Source organism: Carcharhinus amblyrhynchos, chromosome 8 (assembly GCF_965287045.1).
Source record: "Carcharhinus amblyrhynchos chromosome 8, sCarAmb.v2.hapA, whole genome shotgun sequence".
NCBI classification, from domain to species: domain Eukaryota; kingdom Metazoa; phylum Chordata; class Chondrichthyes; order Carcharhiniformes; family Carcharhinidae; genus Carcharhinus; species Carcharhinus amblyrhynchos.
In genome coordinates this window covers 2,596,184-2,622,135 of record NC_137331.1, presented here as the reverse complement: position 1 = coordinate 2,622,135, position 25,952 = coordinate 2,596,184, and the positions used below count along the sequence as shown (strand labels likewise).

Below are 25,952 nucleotides of genomic sequence, written 5' to 3'. Positions count from 1 at the left end.
AATCAGTATTCTGTAAACTGTGTGTGCCTTTTCTGCTCTGTTTGTGATCAGAACTCCCACTCGCCTGACGAAGGGGCAAACCCCAAAAGCCAGTGGCGTTTACTACCAAATAAACCTGGTGTTGTGAGACTCCTTACTGTGTTTACACCAGTCCAACGCCGGCATCTCCACATAATGACAACCAATATTCCTGCCAGTGGAAATTGTTTCTCTTCATTTACTTGTTTAAAACCTTCATCATTTTGAGTATCTCTCTCAAATGCCCTCCGAACTTTCTGGGTCTCAGGAAAACAGTCACAACTTCTCTCTTCTCAAACATAACTGAAATCCCTTAACTGTAAATATTCTCAATGTCCTTTCCATCTTCTTGACATCCTTCGTACAATATGGCCAAAGTTGAACACACGTTCCAGCTGAGGTTCAATCAGTGATTTGCAAAGGCTTAGAATAGCTTCTTTGTTGTTGTACTTTGTGCCTTTATTTATAAAGTCTACAATTTCCTGTGTTACTTTTCTGACTTGTGACACATTTGAAGAGCTATGTCAGGGAGTACTTTGTAATTAAGATTCCATGCTGTTCATTTCTAACTCACATGTTCAATTAGTGATGTGCAGGTTAAGTGGATTGACCATGCTAAATTGTCCTCAGTGTCCAAAGTTATGTAGGTTAGGTGGATTAACCCTGGTAAACCATTGGTTTATAGGGATAGGGAGGAGGGGAGAGCAAGATGCTCTTTTGGAGAGTTGGTGCAGACCCAGTGGGCTGAATGGCCTCTTTCTGAATTGTCAGCATTCTATGAATGCAAATGACTTTATCCCCAAATTTTTATCAGAATTGTTAATGCTTGTTTTTGACTGGTTAGTATATTCAGACCACTGGCAATTAAAATGCTACTTCTATGTGACATTATCTTGTTACCCTTTGTACAAGTTCAATTTTGAGAGACATTTCACAGGCTGAGGAATTTTTCACCTGGTTTCTGTAAGGAATGGATGTCATCAGCAGACATATGAAAACTAGTTATGTTTTTGGATGATGTTGCTCAAGGACAGCATATATAAAAAAAAAGGAGGGGGGCCAAGGATAGATCCTTGGGGCACATCAGAGGTAATAGTGTGAGAGCAGGATGAAATGCCATAGCAAGCGATTCTCTGATTCTGATTAGATGGATAAACATCAAACCAGATGGGAGCAGATCCACACAGCTTGTTGACAGTGGAGAATGGGTGAAGGAATATGGTCTCGGCAACTGCACGAAAAGCTGAATACAAGTTCGGAAGGATGGGGAGGGAAGGTTCACCTTAATCACAGTCAGATTTGTGACTTTCATCAAATCCCTACAGTGCAGAAGGAGGCCATTTGGCCCATTGAGCCTGCACTGACAATAATCCCACCCAGGGCCTATCCCCATAACCCCCACATATTTACTCTGCTAATTCCTCTGACACTAAGAGGCAATTTATTATGGCCATTCAATCTAACCCGCACATCTTTGGAGTGTGGGAGTCTCCGTCAGTGGGGACAAAGTAGAAATGGTAGAAAACTTCAGGTTTTTGTGTCTAGATCACAAAAAAAACCTGCCCTGGTCCCTCCATACCAACACTATAGTTAAGAAAAATCACTATCGCCTCTACTTTCTCAGAAGACTAAGGAAATTTGGCATGTCTCTTCCCGCTCAAAAAAGACAGTAGGACTAGGGGGCACAGCCTCAAGATAAAGGGGGGGCGGTTTAGAACGGAGTTGAGGAGGAACTTCTTCACTCCAAGGGTGGTGAATCTCTGGAATTCTCTGCCCGTTGAAGTGGTGGAGGCTGCCTCGCTAAATATTTTTAAGACGCGGGTTGATGGGTTCTTGATAAGAGAGGGGATTAAGGGTTATGGGGAGAGGGCGGGAATGTGGAACTGAGCCACGACAGATCAGCCATGATCTTATTGAATGGCGGGGCAGGCTCGAAGGGCTAGATGGCCTACTCCTGCTCCTATTTCTTATGTTCTTATGTTCTTAAGTCCCGTCAGCTTTTATAGATGCCCCATAGGAGGCATTACTTCTGATTGCATGACAACTTGGTGTGGCTCCTGTTCTGCCCAAGACCGCAAAAGAATACCGAGGGTTATGAATGGAATCCATCACTCAAACCAGCCTCCCATCCATTGACTCTGTCGACACTTCCCGCTGCCTCAGCAAAGCAACAACCAGCATAATTAAGGACCCCACACATCTGGACATTCTCGCTTCCACCTTCTTCTGTCAGGAAAAAGATACAAAAGTCTGAGGTTACGTACCAACCGACTCAAGAACAGCTTCTTCCCTGCTGCTGTTAGACTTTTGAATGGACCTATCTTGCATTGAGTTGATCTTTCTCTGCACCCTTGCTATGACTGTAACACTACATTCTGCACGCGCTCCTTTCCTTCTCTGTGAATGATGTGCTTTGATTGTGTAGTGTGCAAGAAACAATACTTATCACTGTGTGCTATTACATGTGATGATAATAAATCAAATCAAACTGGGGGTCGCAAAGGAAACCCACACAAACGTGGAGAGATGATGCAAACTTCACGTAGTCACCCAAGGCTGGGATTGAAGCCAGGTCTCTGGTGCCGTGAGGCAGCAATACTAACAACTGTGCCATTAGTCTTGATCAAAGCTGTTTCAAAATCATGACAAGGATGGAAATCTGATTGGAGAGATTTAAGCAGATAATTCCAGGGGAGTTGACTCGATGTCAGCACTTATTGAAATGTGATGATTATCTTGGTCATTCTGGTTCATGTCTTTAATCTCCCAGTGGGGCTTCAAGTGTCCTCCAGGAGAATGATGATGAATCCTCAGAGGAGACCCTTCCTTTGAGGACACGTTGTCACAGGACGCACACAGACCATACACCAGAACAAGGCAGATAGTTGGATTTTCACCTGGTGACTGACACATTCATGAACAGAAATAGAGGATGGAGGAATGGACGGCTGAGGAGAGTCTGCGTTTGAGGCTTCAGGATGATCAAGGTTCGGCGTGACCAGGTGGGAGCTGTTGATAACGTCGCTCCTGGAGCATCATGCAATGGACGTATGAACAACTGACAGGCATTTTAGCCTCACTGTGCACATTTCATCAGAGATCGGCGAGGTCTATCACAAGCATGAGTGGCACGAGGTTACAGACCTTTGCAATGATGTTTTGGTCCAAGGAAGGAGTTGCTACCGAAATTGAGCATCAGATACAACATCCCAGTTTTCATTCATGGCTCGCACTCCATGAATGTTACCTTAAGTGGGATGACTGACAACTTTGACCTTTCGTCACTTGCTGACATGCATCAGTCTCTGGTTCATTGCTAGCAGGGATGTGTGGATGGGCCGTGGGAGGGATTATGTAAAGGGACAAGGAAGTGAAGGTACAGCTCAAAGTGTTTTCACTTCTCACCTGCGCTTTTCCCTCCAGTCGGTATTCATGCCCATTAATACTCAGGGACTTCAAAACCCAAGGCTGCCAACAGTCAGAGAAGAGACCTGAACCTCTCAACCCACATACATTTGCTGAGAAGAGGAAAGATTTGTATTTTAACTCAGGTTTGCACACAGTTATACTGCACAACACTAGATTGGTAAATTTCTGTTTCAGTATGTGCGATGCTGACTTTGGCAATTACTGATAAAGCATGGCCACCAAATCCACTTGGCAGCATGTTTCATCAGGCTACACTGACGTGACCTCCTGAGACTCCAGCACCCTGACATGCCAAGACGCTTGCACCGTGCCTATATGGCCTCTGAAAAGCTGCTACTCTCTGCTAATTCCCCTTCTCTTGTGGAGCTGCAGGCAGAACTGTTGTTGTTCCTGCTGGTGCTAGTGCTGCTGCTCCTACTGATGCTGCTGTTGGTCATCTTAGTCCTCATCTCGGGTCCAGTGTAACACAGCACAAGTTGCACCCAAGCTGATCTGATGGAGCCGAAGTTCCAAACTAAAGATCAGATGTACAAGCCTCACAGCTGTAGGTGCCACCTCCAAAGTTGTAAAAGTTACCTTTCCATACAAGTGGAAGGAACAAAGCCTTTCACACAAGCAGGCAAGGAAGCAGTTGTAAGGCGACAGTGCTTGTGATCATATTTCCATGTAATATCTTCAGGCCCCTTGTTCACCATTGCGTTCTCACCTTGCTTTTACTGGAGTATTCCAGGGAACATGTGGACCACAGTTTAATTGCAAAAGCCATGTAAATATCTCTGCAATTGCGTGGTTAACATGTTGAAGTTGTTAACACACCTCTCTCGAGGAGCTTGTATGCAATTTGAACGCAGGTGGGTTGGAGGAGGCTTCCAGATCTACTAGCGTTTTTCCAGGGTTCAACGTCCCGAACTGCATCCAAACACATGTGCCCACTCGCATTGAAATTCTACTCCACCCCCCCCCCCCCCCCCCCCCCCCACCGCCCCCCCAAAGCCTGTAGATTTCTGTGGTTGTCCAGAGCCACGTTCCATGGTTTCTGTAATGTGATTACACCAGGGTCTTGAAGATCTGTGTATCCCATTTCAAAGAGTTGGATAACTCACATCGTGGAAATCATGTGGAAAAGCTGAAACAAGGTACAGGCTGGAGGATGGTTCAGATTGACAATGTATGTGATCCCTATACCACAGGGAGTGGACAGACATTACTCTTTTGATAACAGATTATCTAATTATGGGGATCTCAACAAAGAAGAAATCATCAGGATCAATTGTCCCTGCGTCTGCTTTCAAGGGATAAACCTCTTCAAATCCAGCCTTCGTCAATCTACTTTCAAAAACACAAGTTAGACGTATTTAGTTTATGCTTTGTATTTAGTTTTCATGACTCGGGAAAGGAACTACTTAGGATACCAGGGTATGACAACTGTTACAAAATCTGCCTATCAATTCGTCAGTGCCAAATATCACATTGTGAGTGTTCCTCCTGCCTACAAGTAACTGTTCCAATATATTGGCGATCACATTTAGTTTGCTTTTATAAGGTGTTGCCCAGGCTGTTTCTGCGTGTTTTTAATACAAATGAATTTCTCTATGAATTCTCATCCATCCATTGATAAATTATTTCATAAATCCAGTGTGTTTGTGCCAGACTGTGCAACAGGGATTATTGTAGAAAGAATTATTTTCACGTGAGGGAGTTCTAATTTGCATGGCCATCTGTTCCATAAAAGCAAAGTAGATAAATGAGTGGTGCCTGACTGCAAGCCGTTAAGATTGGAATGTGATTTTTTTTGTTAACCTATTCATTTTTTTTCTGCTAGGTGTACAGTTCACCTTTCACACATTCCACTTGGAGGATCATCATGACTACTTCCTAATCACGGAGAACGGCAGCTTCACCCAGCCTCTGGCACGGCTGACTGGCTCCGAACTCCTTGCGCCAATTAATGCCGGTCTCTATGGAAATTTCAAGGCTCAGTTGCGCTTCATTTCAGACTTTTCAATATCGTACGAAGGGTTTAATATCACGTTTTCAGGTGAGAAGATGGGGATGTGAAATATTAATTAGTCAACAGAAGAAGTCTGAATATGAAAGTGATTAATGTTAATTTTAGCACAGGAGAAATACATTTTAAGTCAGAAATGAAAACCGGAAATGCTGGAAGTGGTTTGAATATTTGAACTCTTGATCTTTGCCAATTGTTCTCCCCTCTTTAGTTTGCTTGATCCATTCATCCAATTCAGATGAGAGGCCAAACCTGAAATCTTAACACATCTTAATTTCAGGTGTCAATTGTCAGACATTTTCAGCATTTTCCATTATTTAATCAAATACAAGTGTTTTCAATAGCCCAATTCATACCTTATTTGATGTTTAAACTTACAATTGACTCCCTTTATTCAGATTTTTAAAAAAATATGATTCTAAACACACACATGTGGTGATACTTGACAGAATACAACTTGGAGCCCTGTGAAGATCCAGGAAATCCAACATTTGGCAAACGTATCGGGACGTCTTTTGGGATTGGCGATTCTCTAACCTTTTCCTGTACTCCTGGTTACCGTCTGGAAGGTGCTTCCCAGATCACATGTCTTGGAGGTGGCCGTCGTGTGTGGAGTGCACCTCTGCCAAGGTGTGTGGGTACGTGGTCAGCTGCTTTTGTTTGCTTGTACATGTAGTTCTTGTTGGAGTTGAAGTTAATGGCATGCACGTGATAATGAAACACTTAGTCACAGCAGTGTTCAAACTGGCTTCAGTGCAATGGATAATATTGGTCTTTGAGTGGAATGGAATTAGATCCCCTTTCATGATTGACTTGGATTCCAAAATTATTGACTGAATCTCAGCAATCTATATGTCATGCAGGTGAATGCAGATTGAATAGCAATTGATTAGCCTTCTTGAAACCCCATTGCTTGAACGAGCAAAATGAGACATGGTAATTAAAGTTCTCGTTCAGAGAAAATGATTTTGCTAATGGGGGTGAAAAAAAGAGCATTTAGACGGGGGGCGGGTTTATGGTATGGGAAGTATTTTTTCAGTAAAACAATGACACAGTTTGTAAAAACGAAAGCTAGTTATTTTTGATTTAAAATATACGGACTGAAATAATAATAGCCTCGGGTGTTTGGTTTTTAAGAAAATGCAGTATGGAAAAGCTGAGTATCAACTGGCAGTCGCTGAATTGTTATTTGGTCAAAGTGAGTCACCCATGGGCTAGTAATGCCTCTATTATCATTTCCACCGGGATCCATAAAAGTGCAAGCAGAGAAATATTTCTCATGGAAGAAAGAACCCATTTTCCGATCTGTCCATACAGTAATATTCTACCTAATCAGCTTGAAAACATTCTGGACCACTGCACATTGTCATCCTTTACTCTTAGTTTAATTGTCCATTTAATAAGCCATCAGAAACTACAATTAACCCCAGCCCATAAAAGATTGTATGCATTTATATTCATTATTTCTTCTTAGCCATTGAATTTTCTCCTCTTACCATTTCTAACCTGAATACAATGAATATGATTGGAGTTGCCACGGTAAGGAGGAGTTATTTTGTCAAAGGATCTTTATTCATTGTGATCCTGTAGAGGTATCAGATGGCTCTTGGTCAGCAATAATTTACTGATGCTCAGTTTGTCTTCCGCCAGACCGCTCAGTTACTGACCTCATTACAACCTTATTCCAAACCAGGGCAAAAAAGCTGAGTTCAAGAAAGAAAGATCCTGCCTTTGACATGAAGGCAGCATTTGACTGTCAGTGTCATCAGGGAGCCCTATTACAGCTGAAGTCAATGGGGGTCGGGGGAAAATTCTCCACAAGTAGGAGTCATATTTAGCAAAAGCAAGATGGTTGTGGTCGTTGGAGTTCCATCATCTCGGTCCCAGGAGACTGCTGCAGGAGTTCTCAGGGTAGTTTCCAAGGCCCAACCACCTTCAACAATGAACTTCCATCCATCAAAAGATCAGAAGTAGGGATGTCCACTGATGGTTGTACGATAATAGAAAACTGAACGCCCGAGGCTATTTAAGAAAATGCAGTATGGAAAACATTTTGGACCACTGCACACCATCATCCTTTACTTTCAGTTTAATTGTCCATTTAATAAGCCATCAGAAACTCCAATTAACCCCAGTTGTGATTCCTCAGATACTGAAGCGGTCTGTATCCGAGTTTATCAATACCTGGACACCATTCAGACTTGGGCCAAGAAGTGAAAAATAACATTGATGTCAGACAGGTGTCAAGCAATGAGCATCTTGAACACAATAGAAGCAAACCATCTCTGCCTGACATATGGGATTATATACTATCAATTTACTGGGGGTTACCACTGACCAGAAACTGAATTAGTCCATCCATATAAATACTGTGTCTACAATGGCATGTCAGATACTGGGAATTCTGTGGTGAGTAACTCACGTTTTGACTCCCCAGAGTCTAACCACAGTTAGTAGTTGGGAGTGTTATGGAATACTTCCCACTTGCCTGGATGAGCACAGCTCTAACAACAGTCAAGAATCTGGCATCATACAGGACAAAGCATCCCACTTGATTAGCATTCGGTCCACCACGTTAAACATTCATTCTCTCCGCCACCGGTGCATCATGGCACATGTGTGTACCACCTACGGGATGCACTGCAGCAACTCACCAAGACTCCATCAGCCCAAGGCTCTTTCAGCACAAACTTCCAAATGTATGCCGTTTATTCCCAGAAGAATAAGTGAAGCAAGCGCAAGGAAAGACTCATGTTGTGGGGTGCTGGCTACATCTTGGTAGTTTGATGAAGCTTTTGTATTGAACAGGTTAACTGTAAGTCTTTATTTACTACTGTAACAATTTACCCAAATTGACCTAAAGCATACAAGTTAAGAGCAGTCTCCATGGGTTTCTTTCCAACACCACGTTGATCCTGAGTGCAGGTCATGTGTTTGGTTTCATAAGTGTGCAGGTTTTACTGTTCTCTGCCCCACTTTAACCCTACATGGGCCAAGCCTGAGACTGTAACTCCTTCCAATCCAATGTATTGGCATCATACTAGTTGACTTCATAATTTAAGTTACTACGCGTGTGTTACCCAGTCTCCCACAGTCAAGTTTTTGAATTTAAAGTGTCTGGTGATCTGGAGGCCCCCTTTTTCTGTCATTCGCACTTCTTTTGGAGGAGTAGTAGGCTCTGTTTTTTTTAAACTCGTTCTTCCTGTTGGTCAGGATGTTGACCTGGCATCTGGGTAACTTTTCATTCTTTTGTTCCAATACTTTGTGCAGAACTGTATTTGGTTGGTTCAGTTGTTGTTTTGGCTTCTCTAACTCATTTCTTGAAGGGTGAATGAACATTGTGTTTGTTGTCTTGTCATCGAATCATAGAATCCTACATTGCAGAAGGAGGCCATTTTGGCATCTGCACCGACCACCGCCTCCCCTACCCCCAGGCCCTCTCCCCACTGCCCTACGTATTTACATAGCTAGTCCCCCTGACACTAAGGAGCAATTTTAACATGGCCAATCGACCTAACCCACACATCTTTGGACTGTGGGAAGAAATCAGAGGAAACCCATGCAGACATGGGGAGAATGTGCAAACTCCACACAGACAGTGACCCAAGTGGGAATCAAACGCGAGTCCCTGGCGCTGTGAGGCATCAGTGCTAACCACTGTCACTTCCTTAACTTTGTCTGTCATCGTGTGGGTCACTTCAATGTCCTTTGTGGGCGAGAGAGAATCGTCTGATGAGAATAAGATTTAATGGTCTGCTTATCACTGCTTTTAACTGGTAGTCACGGACAGCCTCTGCAAGGTTACAGTTTCTCATGTGCCTTGGCACGCTATCTGGGAATTGCAGCATTTGCAGAGTGTTGGCAATGTTGACCTGCTATACCATCATCGGTAACAGGAGTTGAGACTCCTCGGAATGCTGATCATTCCTTTTTATCACTTTCAGTGGAGAATTCATGATTACCTCCTGCATAGTAGTCTGGTCTGACCATTGAAGGTTTTCTGGGACCAGTAACTGGGGGCGGCACAGTGGTTAGCACTGCTGCCTCACAGCGCCAGGGACCCGGGTTTCATTCCAGCCTCGGGTCACTGTCTGTGTAGAGTTTGCACATTCTCCCCATGCCTGTGTGGGTTTCCTCCGTGTGCTCTGGTTTCCTCCCACAGTCCAAAGATATGCAGTTTCGGTTGATTGGCCATGCTAAATTGACCCTAGTGTTGGGGGAGTAGCAGGATAAATATGTGGGGTTATGGGAAAAGGACCTGGGTGGGATTGTGGTCGTTGCAGACTCGATGGGTCAAATGGCTTCCTGCTATAACGAGAATGGAGAAACCTGCTTTGAAAAGGGAGAAGACAGTTCAGAGCTGAAGCTCCAGCCACAATATTCTTTTTTGTTTGAGTAATCAAGAATATACAGTTCTATTTGTTTAACAATCGTTGTCTTGACAACATTTGCTTTTTTGAGATGATCCAAGACTCTGTAGGCATCTCTGCTCAGGAGAGAATAAGGTTGGTTATGGATGACATACATCAGCTTAACGATCTGTTCTCCACCATACCTTCATGGTGCAAAGACCATATCGATGACTGGAAGTTGGATTCTTCTAAGCCTGTAAAATGATGTGTCCGTTATTCAAAGCCAGATGTCTTTCAGTCACGATTCTTTGTCTAACTGGACTGTTAGGTTGGCCCCTGCGTCTAATTTCAAATTTGTTCAATGGCCATTGACAGAATTATCTGCATTCCAAAATAAGAAACCAAGATCTTTGACCTCAACCAAGAAACATGGCTGTGAGTCTTCTGACTTTGCAGACTTGAAGTCATGGGTCATCATTAGGCCTTCTGTGTATTTCCGAGTTTGCCATAACCTCGAATCCTTTTGAACCGGAGCACTGGACTGAAAGCACGTGACACTGATCTCACCTCTGCGAAGGCTGGAATGGTCACTGTGCTGTGCTGGTCAGTTCAGGTAATGCTTTCCCTCCTGCAGAGTTTTTCATTCCTGCCAAAGTCAATGGAGATGCTCTTTCGGAGAGTTGGTGCAGACTCGATGGGCCGAACGGCCAACAGCTGCATTGCAGGAATTCTGTGGTCCTCAACTGCACCTGCATCCCTCTATCCAAAGCCTCAGGTGGGTGATTTGGCAATGGTGCTGCTGAGTACAGAAGAATTGCTGATCTCTGGCCAGTAGTTCTCGGCAGCTGGGACTTCCACCCCCAGGATCCTTTGGCTTGTTAAGTGCCTGAGTGGCAGCAAATGCAGCAGGCCTTTCTTGGAGAGAAGCAAGCAGGGCTCTCACTGGCTCCCCAGGTGGAAGCCAAAACCTCTGCCGTCTTGACAAGATTCTGCCCTTTATGTGCATTGCGGAAAATGCTAACTTGCCTGTGACTTGCCTGACGATGTGCACTCTACTTTTTTGTGAAAGTGGGGATAAATTTCTAATTTCACTCTCTTGCTATCTTTTATATCCAATAAATATACACACACTCAATCCCTTGGTCTGAATTATCAAATCGTATGAAATTAATGCCTTTTTGGTCAACAGTTGTACATTGGAAAGTATACTCTGTGATACTTAAATTGACACACATTGACGTTTATAGCAGCCATTCAGTGTTAAAATGGTAATCTCATGTTGAAAATCGTTCAAAGTGGATGGTGTGGTAATTACACAAATATCGCCAGTAACATATTGAGGTTGGAATGTATTTTGGGACAGCGTGAAAGGAGCTTTATTCTGCAAGCGATGCATATTATATATTGCCTCAGGAGCACTTGAAGCTGAAATCCATGCTTAAAATGTTACTTTCTCCAGTGGCAACATCACACACATTAATGAGAAGTGTCCGCTGAGCGATGGTAATCTAGAGGTGACCTTAATAGCCCTGAGTCAGCGAAGGGAAAAAGTGGTCAGGATTTGTCTGGTTAATCATGATTCACTGATGGCCATTGCATACGTGGACATGAGGTGATAGCCTGATCAGGCTCAGCTGTAATCTCTCAAGGCGGAGCAGCTTGTAAATGATCACTGTTTCGTTCACACGTGAATGAAGGCCACGAGGGCTGGTGCTGATGGCTGTTCCCTGCCTCTGCAACCTTACTGCAACATGGAAGCCAATGCCTTCAAGTAAGGAAGGAATAAGGGAAATACAGCCTCAAGTAATTGATTGCAGAATTGGAAAGCAAGTCTGTTTTTTTTAAATTGAAATTGTGGAAGCAATTAAGTTTGGTACAAGAGTTTAAAAAAAAGCCAACCCTTCTATTGGTCTTGATTATCATTGTGCGCTGGAGAGAAAGGAAAACAAAAAAAATGATGAAAATGCCAATGTCAAACTATCACAATCTAGCTTATGGATGTAGGATACATTGGGGGAGAGTTCCCATACAGTTCTGCTCGATGTATTGGTGCTGTTACTCAAGATCGCATAACTCTCACCAACGATCGAGAAATTTTCAGTGCACGTTGTTATGTTCTGTACAAATTATGTTTCCATGATCTGTTACGCCAGTTAATAAATGTGCTCGAAGCCAGCACTGCTATCAGAGTGGATTAATTACAGGTGGGAAGTTGCACTAATGATGCATTTTGTTGTCCTTCTGAAGGCCAATTTAAAAATTAATTTGGTTCTTTTGGGTGCAAGAGAAATAACGGAAATGTTTTAAAAGCATGAGTATATATTTCTTTTGATTTGCGAAGAAATTGACAGTTGCACCCCAATATCACTAGAATCATAGAATTCTCACAGTCCACAAGGAGGCCATTTGGCCCATTGATTCCGCACCAACTCTGACAGTGCACCTTCCTCAGGCTGTCTCCCTCGGCAGTGGTGACAAATCGTTCTGTATATTTTAAAGATTTTCCGTTCAGTGAAATGGCGAATGTATTTAAGTGGAAATTTGATGAGAGAAGACATTCTCAAAACTGGTGCACTTTGTGTCCAATTACACCCAAAACGGAGACTCTATCCCAACCTTCCTGGATCTGTAGGGCAGACGTTGGAAATCTGAAGCAAAAAAAAGGAAGTCGTTAAGCATTAATCAGAAAAGGCAGCATCTATGGAGGGAGAAAAGAAGTGAGCATGCTGAATGTGTGTTGGGCTGAGGTGGACCTGCTGGCAATTTCACATCCTCACGTGGCGTGCCACTTTGAGAATGTGGACCTTCATAATTGTGATCGAGGTGTCGGTTTTGGCGTAGCAGCAGCTTGTCCACAGTGCCACATCATCAGATTACCGGCTTAATGACCAAGCTGAGAGCTCTCTGTAATCAGTAATCTCTAAACTGTCTGTGCTTTATATGCTCTGTCTGAGGCCAGAACTCTCCATTCACCTGACGAAGGGACTAACCCCGAAAGCTTGTGAGTCTACTATCAAATAAATCGGTTGGACTAAAACCTGGTGTTGTCAGACTTTTTACTGAGCTCGCTGAAGGAGAGAGGTCCTGGGTCACTACAATGTATGTGAAGGAGAGATGGCATCATATTAGGAAGCTAGTCATGGAGGCATTGACATTTAATAGCAATTTTAATAAGGAGGAAGGATCATGTGACTTTTCACACCATGGCACAAAGTTACCATTGAGTGTGGAGAGATGAGTTGAAAGGTACTGGATCAACTGGCAGGATTGGGGTGATGGTGCTGGTGTGCGGATGGGACGTCTTAACCTCCAGGGGTTAGTGGGAAATTTCATGGGTTCCAGGTAGTCGTAATAGTGCTTCAGATGCCAAGGAACACCATCTTACTCATGGGTTCCTCCCAGTTGGAAACATGCAGTGATGAAGACCAGATGTTACAATAGCAAACAAAATCCGTTAGTCCTGTGCTATGCATGGATGATGCACAAGAGGTACAAAGGACACAAAGGTGTTACACTTAGCATAAGGTATAAGAACATAAGAACATAAGAAATAGGAGCAGGAGTAGGCCATCTAGCTCTTCGAGCCTGCCCCGCCATTCAATAAGATCATGGCTGATCTGTCGCTGCTCAGTTCCACTTTCCCGCCCTCTGCCCATAACCCTTAATCCCCTCTCTTATCAAAAACCCATCAACCCGCGTCTCAAAAATATTTAGCGAGGCAGCCTCCACCACTTCAACGGGCAGAGAATTCCAGAGATTCACCACCCTTTGAGTGAAGAAGTTCCTCCTCAGCTCCGTTCTAAACCGCCCCCCTTTTATCTTGAGGCTGTGCCCCCTAGTCCTACTGTCTTTTTTGAGCGGGAAGAGTCTCTCCACCTCTATGCTATCCATCCCATTCATCATCTTATACGTCTCAATGAGATCTCCCCTCATTCTTCTAAACTCTAACAAGTACAAGCCCAGTTTATTCAGCCTCTCCTCATAGCTCAACCCCCTCAACTCCGGTATCAGCCGAGTAAACCTCCTCTGCACTCCCTCCAAGGCCAAAATATCTTTGCGCAGGTGCGGCGCCCAAAACTGCACACAGTACTCCAGCTGCGGCCTCACCAATGCCCTATACAGCTGCAGCAAGACCTCCCTACTTTTATATTCAATCCCCCTCGCTTTCCTGCACATGACAGAATGTAGGTGCCTTCGGAAGATGTGCCTCTTAAGATAAATCGGGGCGGAGTTGTGTACCCTCGTGGAAGAGCACCTCATTCCTTACCAGTCTGATATGTATGCCTTACCAGTTGCCAATTAGATGACAGTGGGAGAGGGGGGGACTAAACCTTTCTGTCTCTGGATCCTTTTAAAGTCTGGCATCTCTCAAGTACCTTCCCATCACAGCGTAATACACGTAACAGATGCCCGATTTGAGAGGGCGTTAGATTACATTGAGTTCACTACTGATGGGGACACACAGGCATAGAAAGTAATGAAATTTGCCTCCATCACTGAACCCCTCAGGCTCAAGGGCTGAGTGACTGCCCATTCAAAGCATCAGCTGAGCAACCGGGGACAAAATGGGGAGAAATTTCATTCCTTCAACATTCAGCAATATTGTGCAACCATCACGTGTGTTTAATGCAACCACCATGATATCTCCATCCTTAGACAAGGTGCGACAGCATCATGACACTGGAGAAAATGTCAACAAGCTCGAGTCAAAGGGATAAGGAATACCATGGAAGACATCGCGACCAAAGACTACACACAACCTTTTTGCAGAAGCACCCCAACCACCGACGTCTCAGCAGAAGAGCCAACCTTGAGCAGGTCATCGGACTCCCAAAGATGAGGTTCCAGTGCCTTGACCGGTCAGTGGGTGCACTTCCTTCTAATCCTCTAAACTCTGGTATTTTAACGATTTTCTGCACGTTTTAATAATATGGTCCTCCAGAGTGATACGGACTGTGAAGGGGGTCCAAAGGACCGGCACACCTCTTTGAAGGAGGAGGAAGAATTAATGACCAGAGTTGATCAGTCTTGCAAAGTCTTCTCGAGGTCTGGCTGAGGCCTCAAAACATTGACCAGAACGGAAGGAAGTGTGGGTTGCATTGATTCCAGCACTTTTCGCCTGAGGGTGCCTCATTCTGGAAGGTTTTGGCACAGAAACTCAGCTTTCCCAGAGGGAAGTTGTGCATCCAAAAGGCACATGATACAAAGCCCTCTCACGGAAACTAAAGAACGTCCATGAATGCAGTAATGTGTGACCTTCCTCCACTTCATCTTTCTTCTGTCTTACTTCGGAATCTTTCAAGTTTGGGTCCAATCATCAAACATTTCATTGCTATCAAATCATGACCAAATTACTCAAAATACCATCTCCTCCCACTCCTGTACCGTTACATTTGGTTCTCCACCATCTTCCCCTCCAACGACAATGAGACATCTTGGGATATTAAATTACATTACAAGCTTATTGATTGCTCATTCAATAAGTAAATATTGGTTTTGTCATTATTGTTGATCCAGAGGCTGTTAAATTGGAGACTTGGTCAAAACAGAAGTAGAATTTGGGTGTTATGTTGCCCTCACTTTGCCAACCATCAAAACGGCATTGAAATGCTTCCTACACCAACATTCAGCTGGCAACACTGATTGCTCACTTCAGAAAACATCTCCAGCTGTGCCTGTTGCACCTGCCTGACTGGTGGTCTTCTATTTCTCTCTGGAAACCAAATTCACTGTTGGGCAGCAATTACTTTTCAAGGTACTTCAAGGGAGCCATCTGTAAAATGTGACGCTCAACTCCTGTGTACTCACCATGCTGGCAAAGCCTAACTGAGTAGTAAAAGCATCTTCAGGCCAGTTATTTGCCCGCCACCTCTGAAAATTGCACTGGCCTCGAGGTGCCAACACAGAGTGTATCAGGATCCCCAACCCGAAAATGATAATTCAACCGAACATCTCAGGTCACTGACCTTTTCTGTATTGAGGGTTGGCCACATTTCATTATCATTCTGTAGAATTTCACTCTTTAACTGCTGACATATCAAGAATGATTGCAATTGCTTAGTTTTAAAATACCCTTTCCCCCATATTATATATTAAAATAAAAATAATATTGCAATAATAAAGCCATTAAATCACTGAGGGTTTTTCCTAATTCCACAAAACTTAATTAAATACATATAATATGGCTTTAAATAAAACATATGGAATACTTCACTTATGATTTTAATTTTCAGTTTTTCTCACTTTTTATTACTTTAATAATGCAATTTTATTTCTCATCTAACAATTTCTCTTTTCCTCTTTTAAAAATTAAACACAGTTTTGCCACGGAGTAAGTGGGAACGATGTGATAGGTAGGGCGAAGGAAGATGTTCTGCTGAGGGATGAGGGAAATCGAGGTAAATTTAAAAAGCAGAATCACAAAGGTGATAATCTAAAACTTAATACCTGAACCCCAAATAAATTAACAGACTTATAATAGCTCAGAGTCGAATACGTGGATCAAAGAATGACGTGGGTGAAATGGATTTTGATTCGTGGGGTACTTGCAGCAGTATGGAGGACAGAGAGTGATATCCCAGGAGTGGCACAGCACAGTGGTTAGCACTGCTGCCTCAATGAGCCACGGACCTGGGTTCAATTCCTGGCTTGGGTCATTGCCTGTGTGCAGTTTGCACGTTCTCCCTGTGTCTGCATGGGTTTCCTCCGGGTGCCCCGGTTTTCTCCCACGGCCCAAAGATGTGCAGCTTAGGTGGATTGCACATGCTAAATTGCCCCTTAGTGTCAGTGGGACTAGCGAGGGTAAAAGCTTGGGGTTCTGGGGATAGGACTTGGGTTGCATTGCGGTTGATGCAAACCTGATGGGCCGAATGACCACGTTCTGCACTGTAGGGATTGAATGATCATTGGGATGACCTTCACCTGGACCACTTTGATCTCCATGTCCCTGGTTGCCTGGCAGGAGTTTAATTCAGTGCCGCACTCCATTCGAGATGATCCTTCCTCCCTGGAAGAGTCTGCAGGTGTGAGCAGACCCCTGTAAAGTGCTCAGACAGAGAAGAAATGACAGTTTTGCCTGCTGGAGGGAATATGGTGATGGTCGTGTTTCGGTTGTGGGGGTGGGGAGCGGCGGGGGGAGTGGGGAGGGTGGGGAGCCGGGGCAGGCGGGTGTGCGGGGGGAGATGATGGGGGAGATATTCCATTCTGCACAGCTCTGCACTCAGCCCCAGTGGATGCATATGTTTAAATGAAGTTTCCAAGGATCCTTAGCTTGCTAAAACCTTTGAAAACCTTCCTATTCCACTGAAAAGCCTTGATCTGTCAATTTCAAAGCTCAGAGCTTGAGAGGGGCCTCAGTTTGTTTATTTGCTTATTCCTTCATGCTTGAATGCATCTCAATTGGATTCACTGATTCTAACCACAATGTTCACAAAGACTCCAAGCCTGATGGTTTCTTCAAAAGTAATTAATGGTTTAATTTATCTTTCGTAAAGCATGTAGTCACTCGTTTCTAAGGGGAGAGAGGGCTGAGTGCAGAGCCTAAGGGGGGTAGAGGGTATGTGTGCGTAGTCTGAGGGGGAGTGGCCTAAATAGGGGTATGAGGGGGGGAGGGGTTATGAGAAGGGAGTTTGAGGGGGAAGGGTGCTGAGTGAAGGGTCTGAGAGGGATGGTCAGGTTGCATCAATTTCATGCCTGTGTGGTGTGGCGGGGAGGATGCCTCTCATTGCTGAGGGTTGGTGGCGTTTCCAGGACCCTCGGAGCCCAACGTGCCAGGTCCTTGCTTGTGAGAACCTGTAACCAAGCTCGCCTGGTGTCGATCCCACTGCAGAGACTGGTGAATAGCAGAAGGGAATTGAATCGGGTTTCAGGCTCATTGTTCAGGTGTAAATCAGATTATTTGAATATTTATCGGGTTCTTTCCCTCTCTGGCCAGGATCTCAATCAGAGCCATTGTGGTGGATTGGGAGCATCGGAAGGTGTTTGGTGATTGGCGGAAAGCCTGTTTTCCAGCTGATAGCCAGTTTTCTGGGTCATTGACGTTTTTGCTGGGAACTAGTGGACCTGAACAATCCCCTCCCTCCTTTATTTTCCTGACCGTTTCCTCGTAAGGCTATCTGTAAAGTTAATTTCCAAGTAACTTGCAGCAAATTCTCTCCGGGGTAAATCAGGAGCATTGTTTCTTCATTCATTCAAATCCATGGGGTGGTCATCACAACTATAAACTCAGACACGCAAGGAGGAAATGGGGAAGAAAAGATGTTTACAACTCGGAGTAACTGGAAACAGCACCCCACCCAAGATAGAGATGTTAATTCACAGGAATTTCAGAGTCCAGAATGTGTGAGTCCAACGAGGGTTCCTTTATGCAGGAGTTGAAGTTCAGACAGGTTCAGCTGGCTTCAAAAAGTTGTTGAAACCCTTACAAATTGATGCTGATGCAGCACGTTGAGGTTGGGATACTGCTATGACCTCAGCAGGCCTGATGTGCTGAGCATGACAGATCCTATAAGAGAACTTGTCTTCCTGATCCTAATTAGCCTCCTTATTTGTGTTCTGAAAACGAGGAGAGACCCATTGATCCCAAACGCATTGAATTCCTGTAAGACTTCTCGGATTTGAAACATTTAAAAATGTATTATCAAGAAGAGAAGAAAGCTTAAACACACAGGGTTATAGTTACATAGTGTTGGAGTGGAGAATTTCTTGTTTTCCGAGCTGTGATAGTAAAACTTAACAAAGTTTGCTTTGAGAAAACAACTAACTTTTATTATCACAAAACCGCATGCAGGATATGACAGAATCTTGGAAACAGAGAGCAGTCCCTCCAAACTGCTGATTCGATCCCAAGACCACGCCAACGACAAGAATCAATTCAATAGTTATACCTTTTTCTTATCAGCTCACGTGACTTCAAGAATTCAATTAGTAATACAAGCAGCAGTATATCATTAATTGTATTATGATCCGGTGACCTCTGAGACCTCGTTGTCTCATCGATAATATCATTATCTTGTCCTTTGAGGGGGCACAAATGTTCTGTGATCTCTGATCGTGTCTTATTTTCTGATGTAATAAACAGTTCTGTGACTCCTTCATCCCTGACCTTATCTAATTTCTTGTATGTGATCTCAGGGTATATGGAGTCAACCTTATCAAGACAGACTGAGGTCAAGCTTTTGGCCTTCTCTGGTTGTAGTCATTTCTTAGGTGATTCAGAGTCAGTTTTACAGGGCATTTTGGAATAGCTTGGTCAGCTTATTTTGTACCAAATACTTGACCATTTTTCCCATCATGCCACTGCTTCATTTGTACACTATCACAATAGTTTCAACAGCCTAACAAATCCTTCCCAAAAGAACCGACTTGTTCAGAACACGCAAGTAAACACCTTCTTAAGAACACTCGGAAAAGATTTTTAATTCTAAAAATCCAGTACTATTAACCAAGACAAAACTGCGGGCACTTTAGTTAAGAGAAACCACGTGACTATTTTTTGAAACAAAGGCTGGAATTTTACCGTCCCGCCTGCCATGGTAATCGGAGCGGGCGTAGGATGGACGGTGGAAACGTCCGTTGATCTCGGGTGCGATTTTCTGGTTTTAGGACAAAAGAGGCCATAAAATCCGACCCCAAGCTGCTCCTGATTTCAGGTTGGTTTCTTCAGATTTCATAACATCTCTCAGCACGATTCTGGTCTCAAAGCGTTTGTCCCACACAGCCAACACAACTCAGCTCAAATCCTTGCCCTAACTACCCTTCCTTCCATTCACTCCAATTCTAATGTGTTCAATACCTCTTGGAACTCACTTTTTCCAAAATAATAAAACTTTTCTTATTGTCCAATTGCTTCACCTTTTGCGTCAAACAAAATTTAATAACCTTCCCTTGCTTACATATGAAACCTTTAAGTTGTAAAAGTCCCTTAAAGTCACCTTTGAAATTTAATAGCTGGAAAACTAAGTACCGAGTAATCTCCTTATGCAACATTTGAATCAAACCTGTTTGCTTCACTTCACCATGGCCTCGTATTACAAATTTATGCATTTAGTGCTTTTACCACTTGTACCTCTCAATTCTCCCTATCTGTACTAACTGCGAGGACGTTTAATTTAAAGCAGACTTTGTTGTTATTCCTGGAGTCCTGGTTTCGTGTTGACAGTCTAGATGTTAACACCAGACTACCCTCAGAGTCCAGGAATGAAACAGTAAAGATCTCTAAGGTTAAACTCAAACTTACATCATGGCATGTTGTCCATTGATGAGCCAGTTTCAGGGTAACAACCAGTTTGTATGGCTTCAGTCAAGAACCATTGTTCATCTGAGGAGATAGATGGTGGCTATTAGTACTTCCATAGATATTATGAGTTTTGGTGACTTTTTTCCCTTTGTTACAAGGCCAGGCTAGGGAGATAGACCATCTGCTGCACTCTTATTCCAATTGAAACAATGCATTCATAAAATGACAGGTGTGAGATTACACAAGGGTGAGAGGTGACCTTTGTCCTGTAATTACTGATGGATCATTCCAGAACTGTTGCCAAAGTTAAAATCATGTCAGTTTTAGCAGCACGGTGGTTACCACTTTCGCCTCTCAGTGCCAGGGACTCGGGTTCGATTTCGGCCTTGGGTCACTGTCTGTGTGGAGTTTGCACATTCTCCATGTCTATGAGTTTTCTCCAGGTGCTCTGGTTTCCTCTGAAAGACATGTTGACCATACTAAATTCTCCCTCAACGTACCTGAACAGGAGTTTGGCAACTAGGGGATTTTCATAGTAATTTCATTGCAGTGTTAATGTAAGTCTACTTGTGACACTAATAAATAAACTTTAAACAGTCATGTTTTTGGTCCAGCAAAGTCCATTTTAAAATAACAAGATAGCAAGCTCTCATTTGCACAGTTTATGATCTCTCCCATGTCTTATAGACCTGACAGATTTCTGAAAAGAGAGAGAGAGATAGAAAGGCAAACAAAATGCAAGTCTACTGTCATTGATTGCACTGTTTAATCCAATTTAGAACAAAAGATTATCATTTACTCGAATATTGAGCAAATGATATTTCCTGCAATGACATAGCACCCCATTGTGCATACCTCATTACAGAGGTGACCAAATCAATGTTTTGTTTTTTATTTGCAGTCAAAGATTTTAATGGAAGTTTGCATATACATGTTTTCCTGGCTGTTTATAATACCAAATAACGTTGACAGCCTTCATTTCATTTACTTGAAGGAGTTATTGTCTTCCAATTTATGTTCATTTTTTTCCGAATATATCTTATAATTTGATAGGAATTCCAGTACTGTGTCTGTGAAAGAGAACTGGTCCTGAGTCCAGAGTATTTCTTATATCAAAATGCTTCTTCTTCTAACTGCAGCTGAATGTGGGACATCTATAACAAGCAACGAAGGAATTCTGCTGTCCCCCAACTATCCCATGAACTACGAAAACAACCATGAATGTGTGTACAGTATACAGGTACAAGCAGGCAAAGGGATCAACATTTCAGCCAGAACATTCCATTTAGCAGAAGGAGACACTCTTAAGGTATGGAATGATGAAGAAATGTGAATATTTGTCAATGTTTTCATGTCACTTTGAATCTTGTGTCATTTCACTAAAATTATTGAATGACTTTTACAAAAGGAATGCTAAGTTAAGGAGATGATCCTGAGCATGTTTGTGGCAAATCCATTTCCTACCCATCCCTATTGACAGCCAACAAGCTAACCAATGTTAAACTGTTTCGAAAATCACATGTCTGCATATCTTCAGACAGCGAGCTCCTGTGTGCAATGTTAATGAGGTAAAACTGCTGTAAAGCACATTTTCCTTCCTCCATCCTGAAGCCAAACATTTACCCAATTCCTGTTCCTTTCTCTGTTGTTGTAAACTTTCTGCTGCAATAACGTCAGCTCTCACGTGATGTTGTTTGCACCGATGTATGAATAGCCATGAATTTGTCCAAATGTTGAGAAAAGCATCCTTAGCTCTGAAGGCCAGTGATGTGCCAGATCCTTAAAAATCGCTTTTCTTTCTGTTTAAATTACAGGGCAGATTCATAAAATGGGCTTGGGAGAGGCTAGAAATACAATGCTCATAAAACCTGTTGTGAGAATGGACTGAAAGTTTAATCTACAGCACCTGTATTATATCAATAACCTGATGCTATTTTACAGGTTGTTAGATTTTAGGTTTGAATATTTGAAAAAAATGGAACTAAAAAACATACTTTGATAAAAAATTTGACAAGTTGGTTTGAAGAGATTGTCATTTGTTTCTTAAGCATCTTATCTTTTGTTAAGGGAATAAATAGTTCCTCGTGATGCACATCCCTATAAATCAATTTAAATGAAGACTGTTGTTCTATCTTTTTACCACAGAATGTTATAATCTGTGAGTGAGATTTAATTTTTTAAAAAGCTGATTGCAAAATAGCTATGTCTTTTCTGCCTACTGAACCTGGAAATTATTGAAGTAATTTTTTTCTAATTTATTTTATTCTAATTGTTAATTTAAGAAATTATTTGAGTAAATTATTGAGTGCTAAGATATATGTAAACTTAATGTTAATTAAACACATAAACTTCCCTAATGTATAAGATTTGGAATAGTAATGAAATCTCGATTACAAAGCAGTGAGAGCATTGGAAGATTTAGCAATCAGACACTTGATGGAATAATCTGTTACAAGGGAATTTTAATTTGTGATGATAACATATTTCGGTGACACAGAACTAATTCTGTCACAGATAATTAATACCATCATTGTATGACAATGCAGTTGGTGACTGTTATGAGAGCTTTAAATAAACCAGTTTGTCCGATTTTAATTTGTAAAGCCATAAAGCCAAATAGAGAGAATATTAAACCAATTGAAAACATTCTAGTCTGAAGCTGAATGTTGAGTGAAGATGAAGGTGATGTGAATCATCATGTTGAAGGTAAATTTTCTTAAACGAGCCAGGTCTTGTGTTACAATTAGTCAGATGCTGTTGTATAATGACTGAAATTTCACACAATGGGATTGATTTTCATATTGAGTAGACATTGTGTACAATCTCATCAGGTGATGATACTGCCCTCCTGATATTGTCATGTCAGATATGAGCCATTTTAATGACAGGGTTCTGTCTGCACAATGGTGGCATACTGTGAGTGCAAAACCAGTACTCCCAGGCACCTGGCTCGTGGTTTCACATTGTGGACACAAGCTGGACGCTCAGCTTTCAGAGAGGAAGGAAAGCATGTGGGAAGACGTGGACGGGGTAGCAGCGCATGGAAATTTTTTCTGGGGCCAGCAACAAAGTAAATCATGGGCCGGATTCTCCAACCTCCCCTGTCGCTGCAGTGAAAGGAGATGTAGCCAAATTCTCCGTCTTCGCTGCGGCAGGATCGTGGTATGAACGGCCAGTAGGATTTGCGGGATTTTACAGCCTCGCTCATCCCGAAACCGTAAAATCCCACCCGAGGTCAATGGACCTTCCCATCCGTCCCTCACCCACTCCGATTCCCATGGTGGACAGGGTGTTAAAATTCTGGCCCTTGTGTTCGTTTGGCACGGCCAACATGAGTCCCTTGAAGTCCTGTTCAGCAGGAATTGAATGGCATCAGCTCTGCCCATAGATACCTTAAAACTGATCAGGAATAGCAGCAGGGAAGTAAGTTCAGCCCGATGATTTTTATTCTACTACCATATATTTATATCAAATGACAAAAGCAGGCCTGTCCCTTAAAAGTGAGAATGCATCATCGATGTAACTACAGATATTGTAAAGTGTCAGTCAGAGTTTAATTACAGTCTGGTTGACGATGTTTGCAGATTGGAAGGTGCTGTGGGTCAGGAGAAAACAGCATGAAATGATTATCTGTCTCTTTCATTTACATATTTTGACAGTTCGAATTTTGACTGATAGTCTTTCAAACTTGATTTGACTTAGTAAATTCCTGGATGTTTCAGCAACTTATTAACGTTGATCACTGCATGAAAAGGAAGAAGGAAGGCAAGTTTAAGATCTCAGGCATTGGAGTAAAAGTAGGCCATTTGGCCCATCGAGTCTGCTTCACTTTAATGAGATCATGACTGATCTGATATGATGATCAAGAACTCCATTTTCTCTCCTTATCCCCATAAACCTTGATTGCTTGACTAATTAAAAATTTATCTCAATTATGAGTATAGTTAACAATCCAACCTGAACAGCCCTCTGTGGTAAAGAATTCCACAGATTCATTCCCTTCTCTGTCTTAAATGGGAGACCCCTTACTCTGAGGTTATGCTCTCATGTCCCAGAGTCTCCCCACAGCCTCTTAGCATCAACCCCATCAAGCAAGTAACACAATGTGACTTAATTCAGAAAATATTGTTAATAAATGACATTGAGCATGATTTGTGGAGGCACTGGGTTTTATCCAATTCTGTGTCCCTCAGTCAGGTTTATTGAGTGCCTTTGAAGATGGATTCCCTTGGTAGCCCACAAGCACCACTACAAGGATTTGCATGACATGCTCCCACACAGCTGCCTCCCAGGCATTGGATTAATACATCAGATATGAGTGTATAGGATAGGGCAGGCAAGAGTTCCAATCCCAGTCGTGAGCCAAAGGAACAGGTAGGTTGCCATCCCAGAATGGGAGGGATGATTCTGGAGTCCCAGAGGATTGGCAAGTTGACGTTCCAATGGGTGTCGGCCTGGGAAGCAGCCAGGAGGATGGACTGTGAGCCAGAGGCCCTGGATAGGGGGTGGGATTAGCGTGATGGGAGAAGGAGCCAAGGAGGGAGAAGTGAGGTCAGCAGCATCGTAGGACAGTTTGGGGTGGGGGTTGGCTGGTTGTCTCATCGAGGGGATGCCCAGGCAGGCAAATGGGGTCCAGTTACATCTGTGCAAATCTCCTCCTTGATTCAACAGTTTGGGTTTAGCTGCTGAGTTAAATTTAGGAAAACAAGAATAACAAAGTGGATCATAGCTTTACAATATTTAAAGTGTCAGACTGTATTCTTAATACAGGTTGGTCACTTGCCCATCTTTCCACCTTCGTTAAAGCTGGCAGGCAGGTTAGATTGGTGTCGGAATTCCAATAGTTAAGGTTTTAACATTCCCCCCCCCCCGCCTTCAATTGACCCACCCATTAGTTCCCCCTTTAAGCTTCTGTTTTTAAGTTGTCTGTATTTGTTAATTTGATTTTGTCCAAAATGTATATATTTATCATTGTTTCCAGACAATTATGAGTTTAAATTATTTTGGTCTTCAGGAACAATTCTTTTAAAGAATAAATGACCCATTTTCCCCACAGAAAAGAATGGGATAATATTTAATTTAGGACTTTAGAATAAAAGATCTTTACGGTGAATCAATTGATCAGAACATCCTGAAGAAAAACCAAAAACAGCCTTTCTTTGTGCAGAAAAGTGATTAAAAGTTAATCCCGACACACTAACACTTTGGGTAGAGTCTTCTGAACTCTCTGAGCTTGGAAGCAGGAAGGCCATTGAATGAAATGGGATGGCAGTGTGAATAAATGTTGCTGCCTTCCCATCTCCACCGAATTCAGGCATGGTCAACCTTCACATCTCCCTGCAAATTGAATTCCTGAAGTGGCCAATTAATGGTAGCAGAGTGCTGAGCAATGCTGCCTCACAGCGCCAGGGACCCGGGTTCAATTCTGCCTCTGGTGGAGTTTGCATATTATCCCTGTGTCTGGGTTTTCTCCAGGTGCTCTGGTTTGCTCTCTCAGTTCAAAGGTGTGTGGGTTAGATTGATTGACATGCACAGTGGTTCGCACTGCTGCCTCACAGCACCAGGGACCCAGGCTCGATTGCCAGCTTGGGTCACTATCTGTGTGGACATTCTCCCCATGTCTGCATGGGTTTCCTCTGGGTGATCCGATTTCCTCCCATGTTCTGAAAGACGTGCTGGTTGGATACATTGACCTGAACAGGTCCCGGGCTGTGGTAACTTGGGGACTTTCACAGTAACTTCATTGCAGTGTTGATGTAAGCCTTACTTGTAATTAATAAATAAACTTCTTTTAAATTCCCCGCGAATGTTCAGGGGATGAGCAGAATAAATATGTGGGGCGATTGGGATAGATCCAGAGTGGGACTGTTGTCTGTGCAGGCTCAATAACTGAATGGCCTCTTTCTAC

General features: G+C 43.0%; 1 protein-coding gene across 1 annotated transcript in view; it reads left to right on the top strand.

The window, feature by feature from the left end:
- Positions 1–25,952, top strand: part of csmd3b (CUB and Sushi multiple domains 3b) — a 1,478,622-nt gene that overhangs the window by 1,092,408 nt on the left and 360,262 nt on the right. The window contains exons 18-20 of the mRNA XM_080194817.1: positions 5,270–5,485; positions 5,905–6,093; positions 21,184–21,353. Of these exons, the coding sequence (XP_080050943.1) occupies positions 5,270–5,485; positions 5,905–6,093; positions 21,184–21,353 (575 nt within the window). The remainder of the gene's footprint in view (positions 1–5,269; positions 5,486–5,904; positions 6,094–21,183; positions 21,354–25,952) is intronic.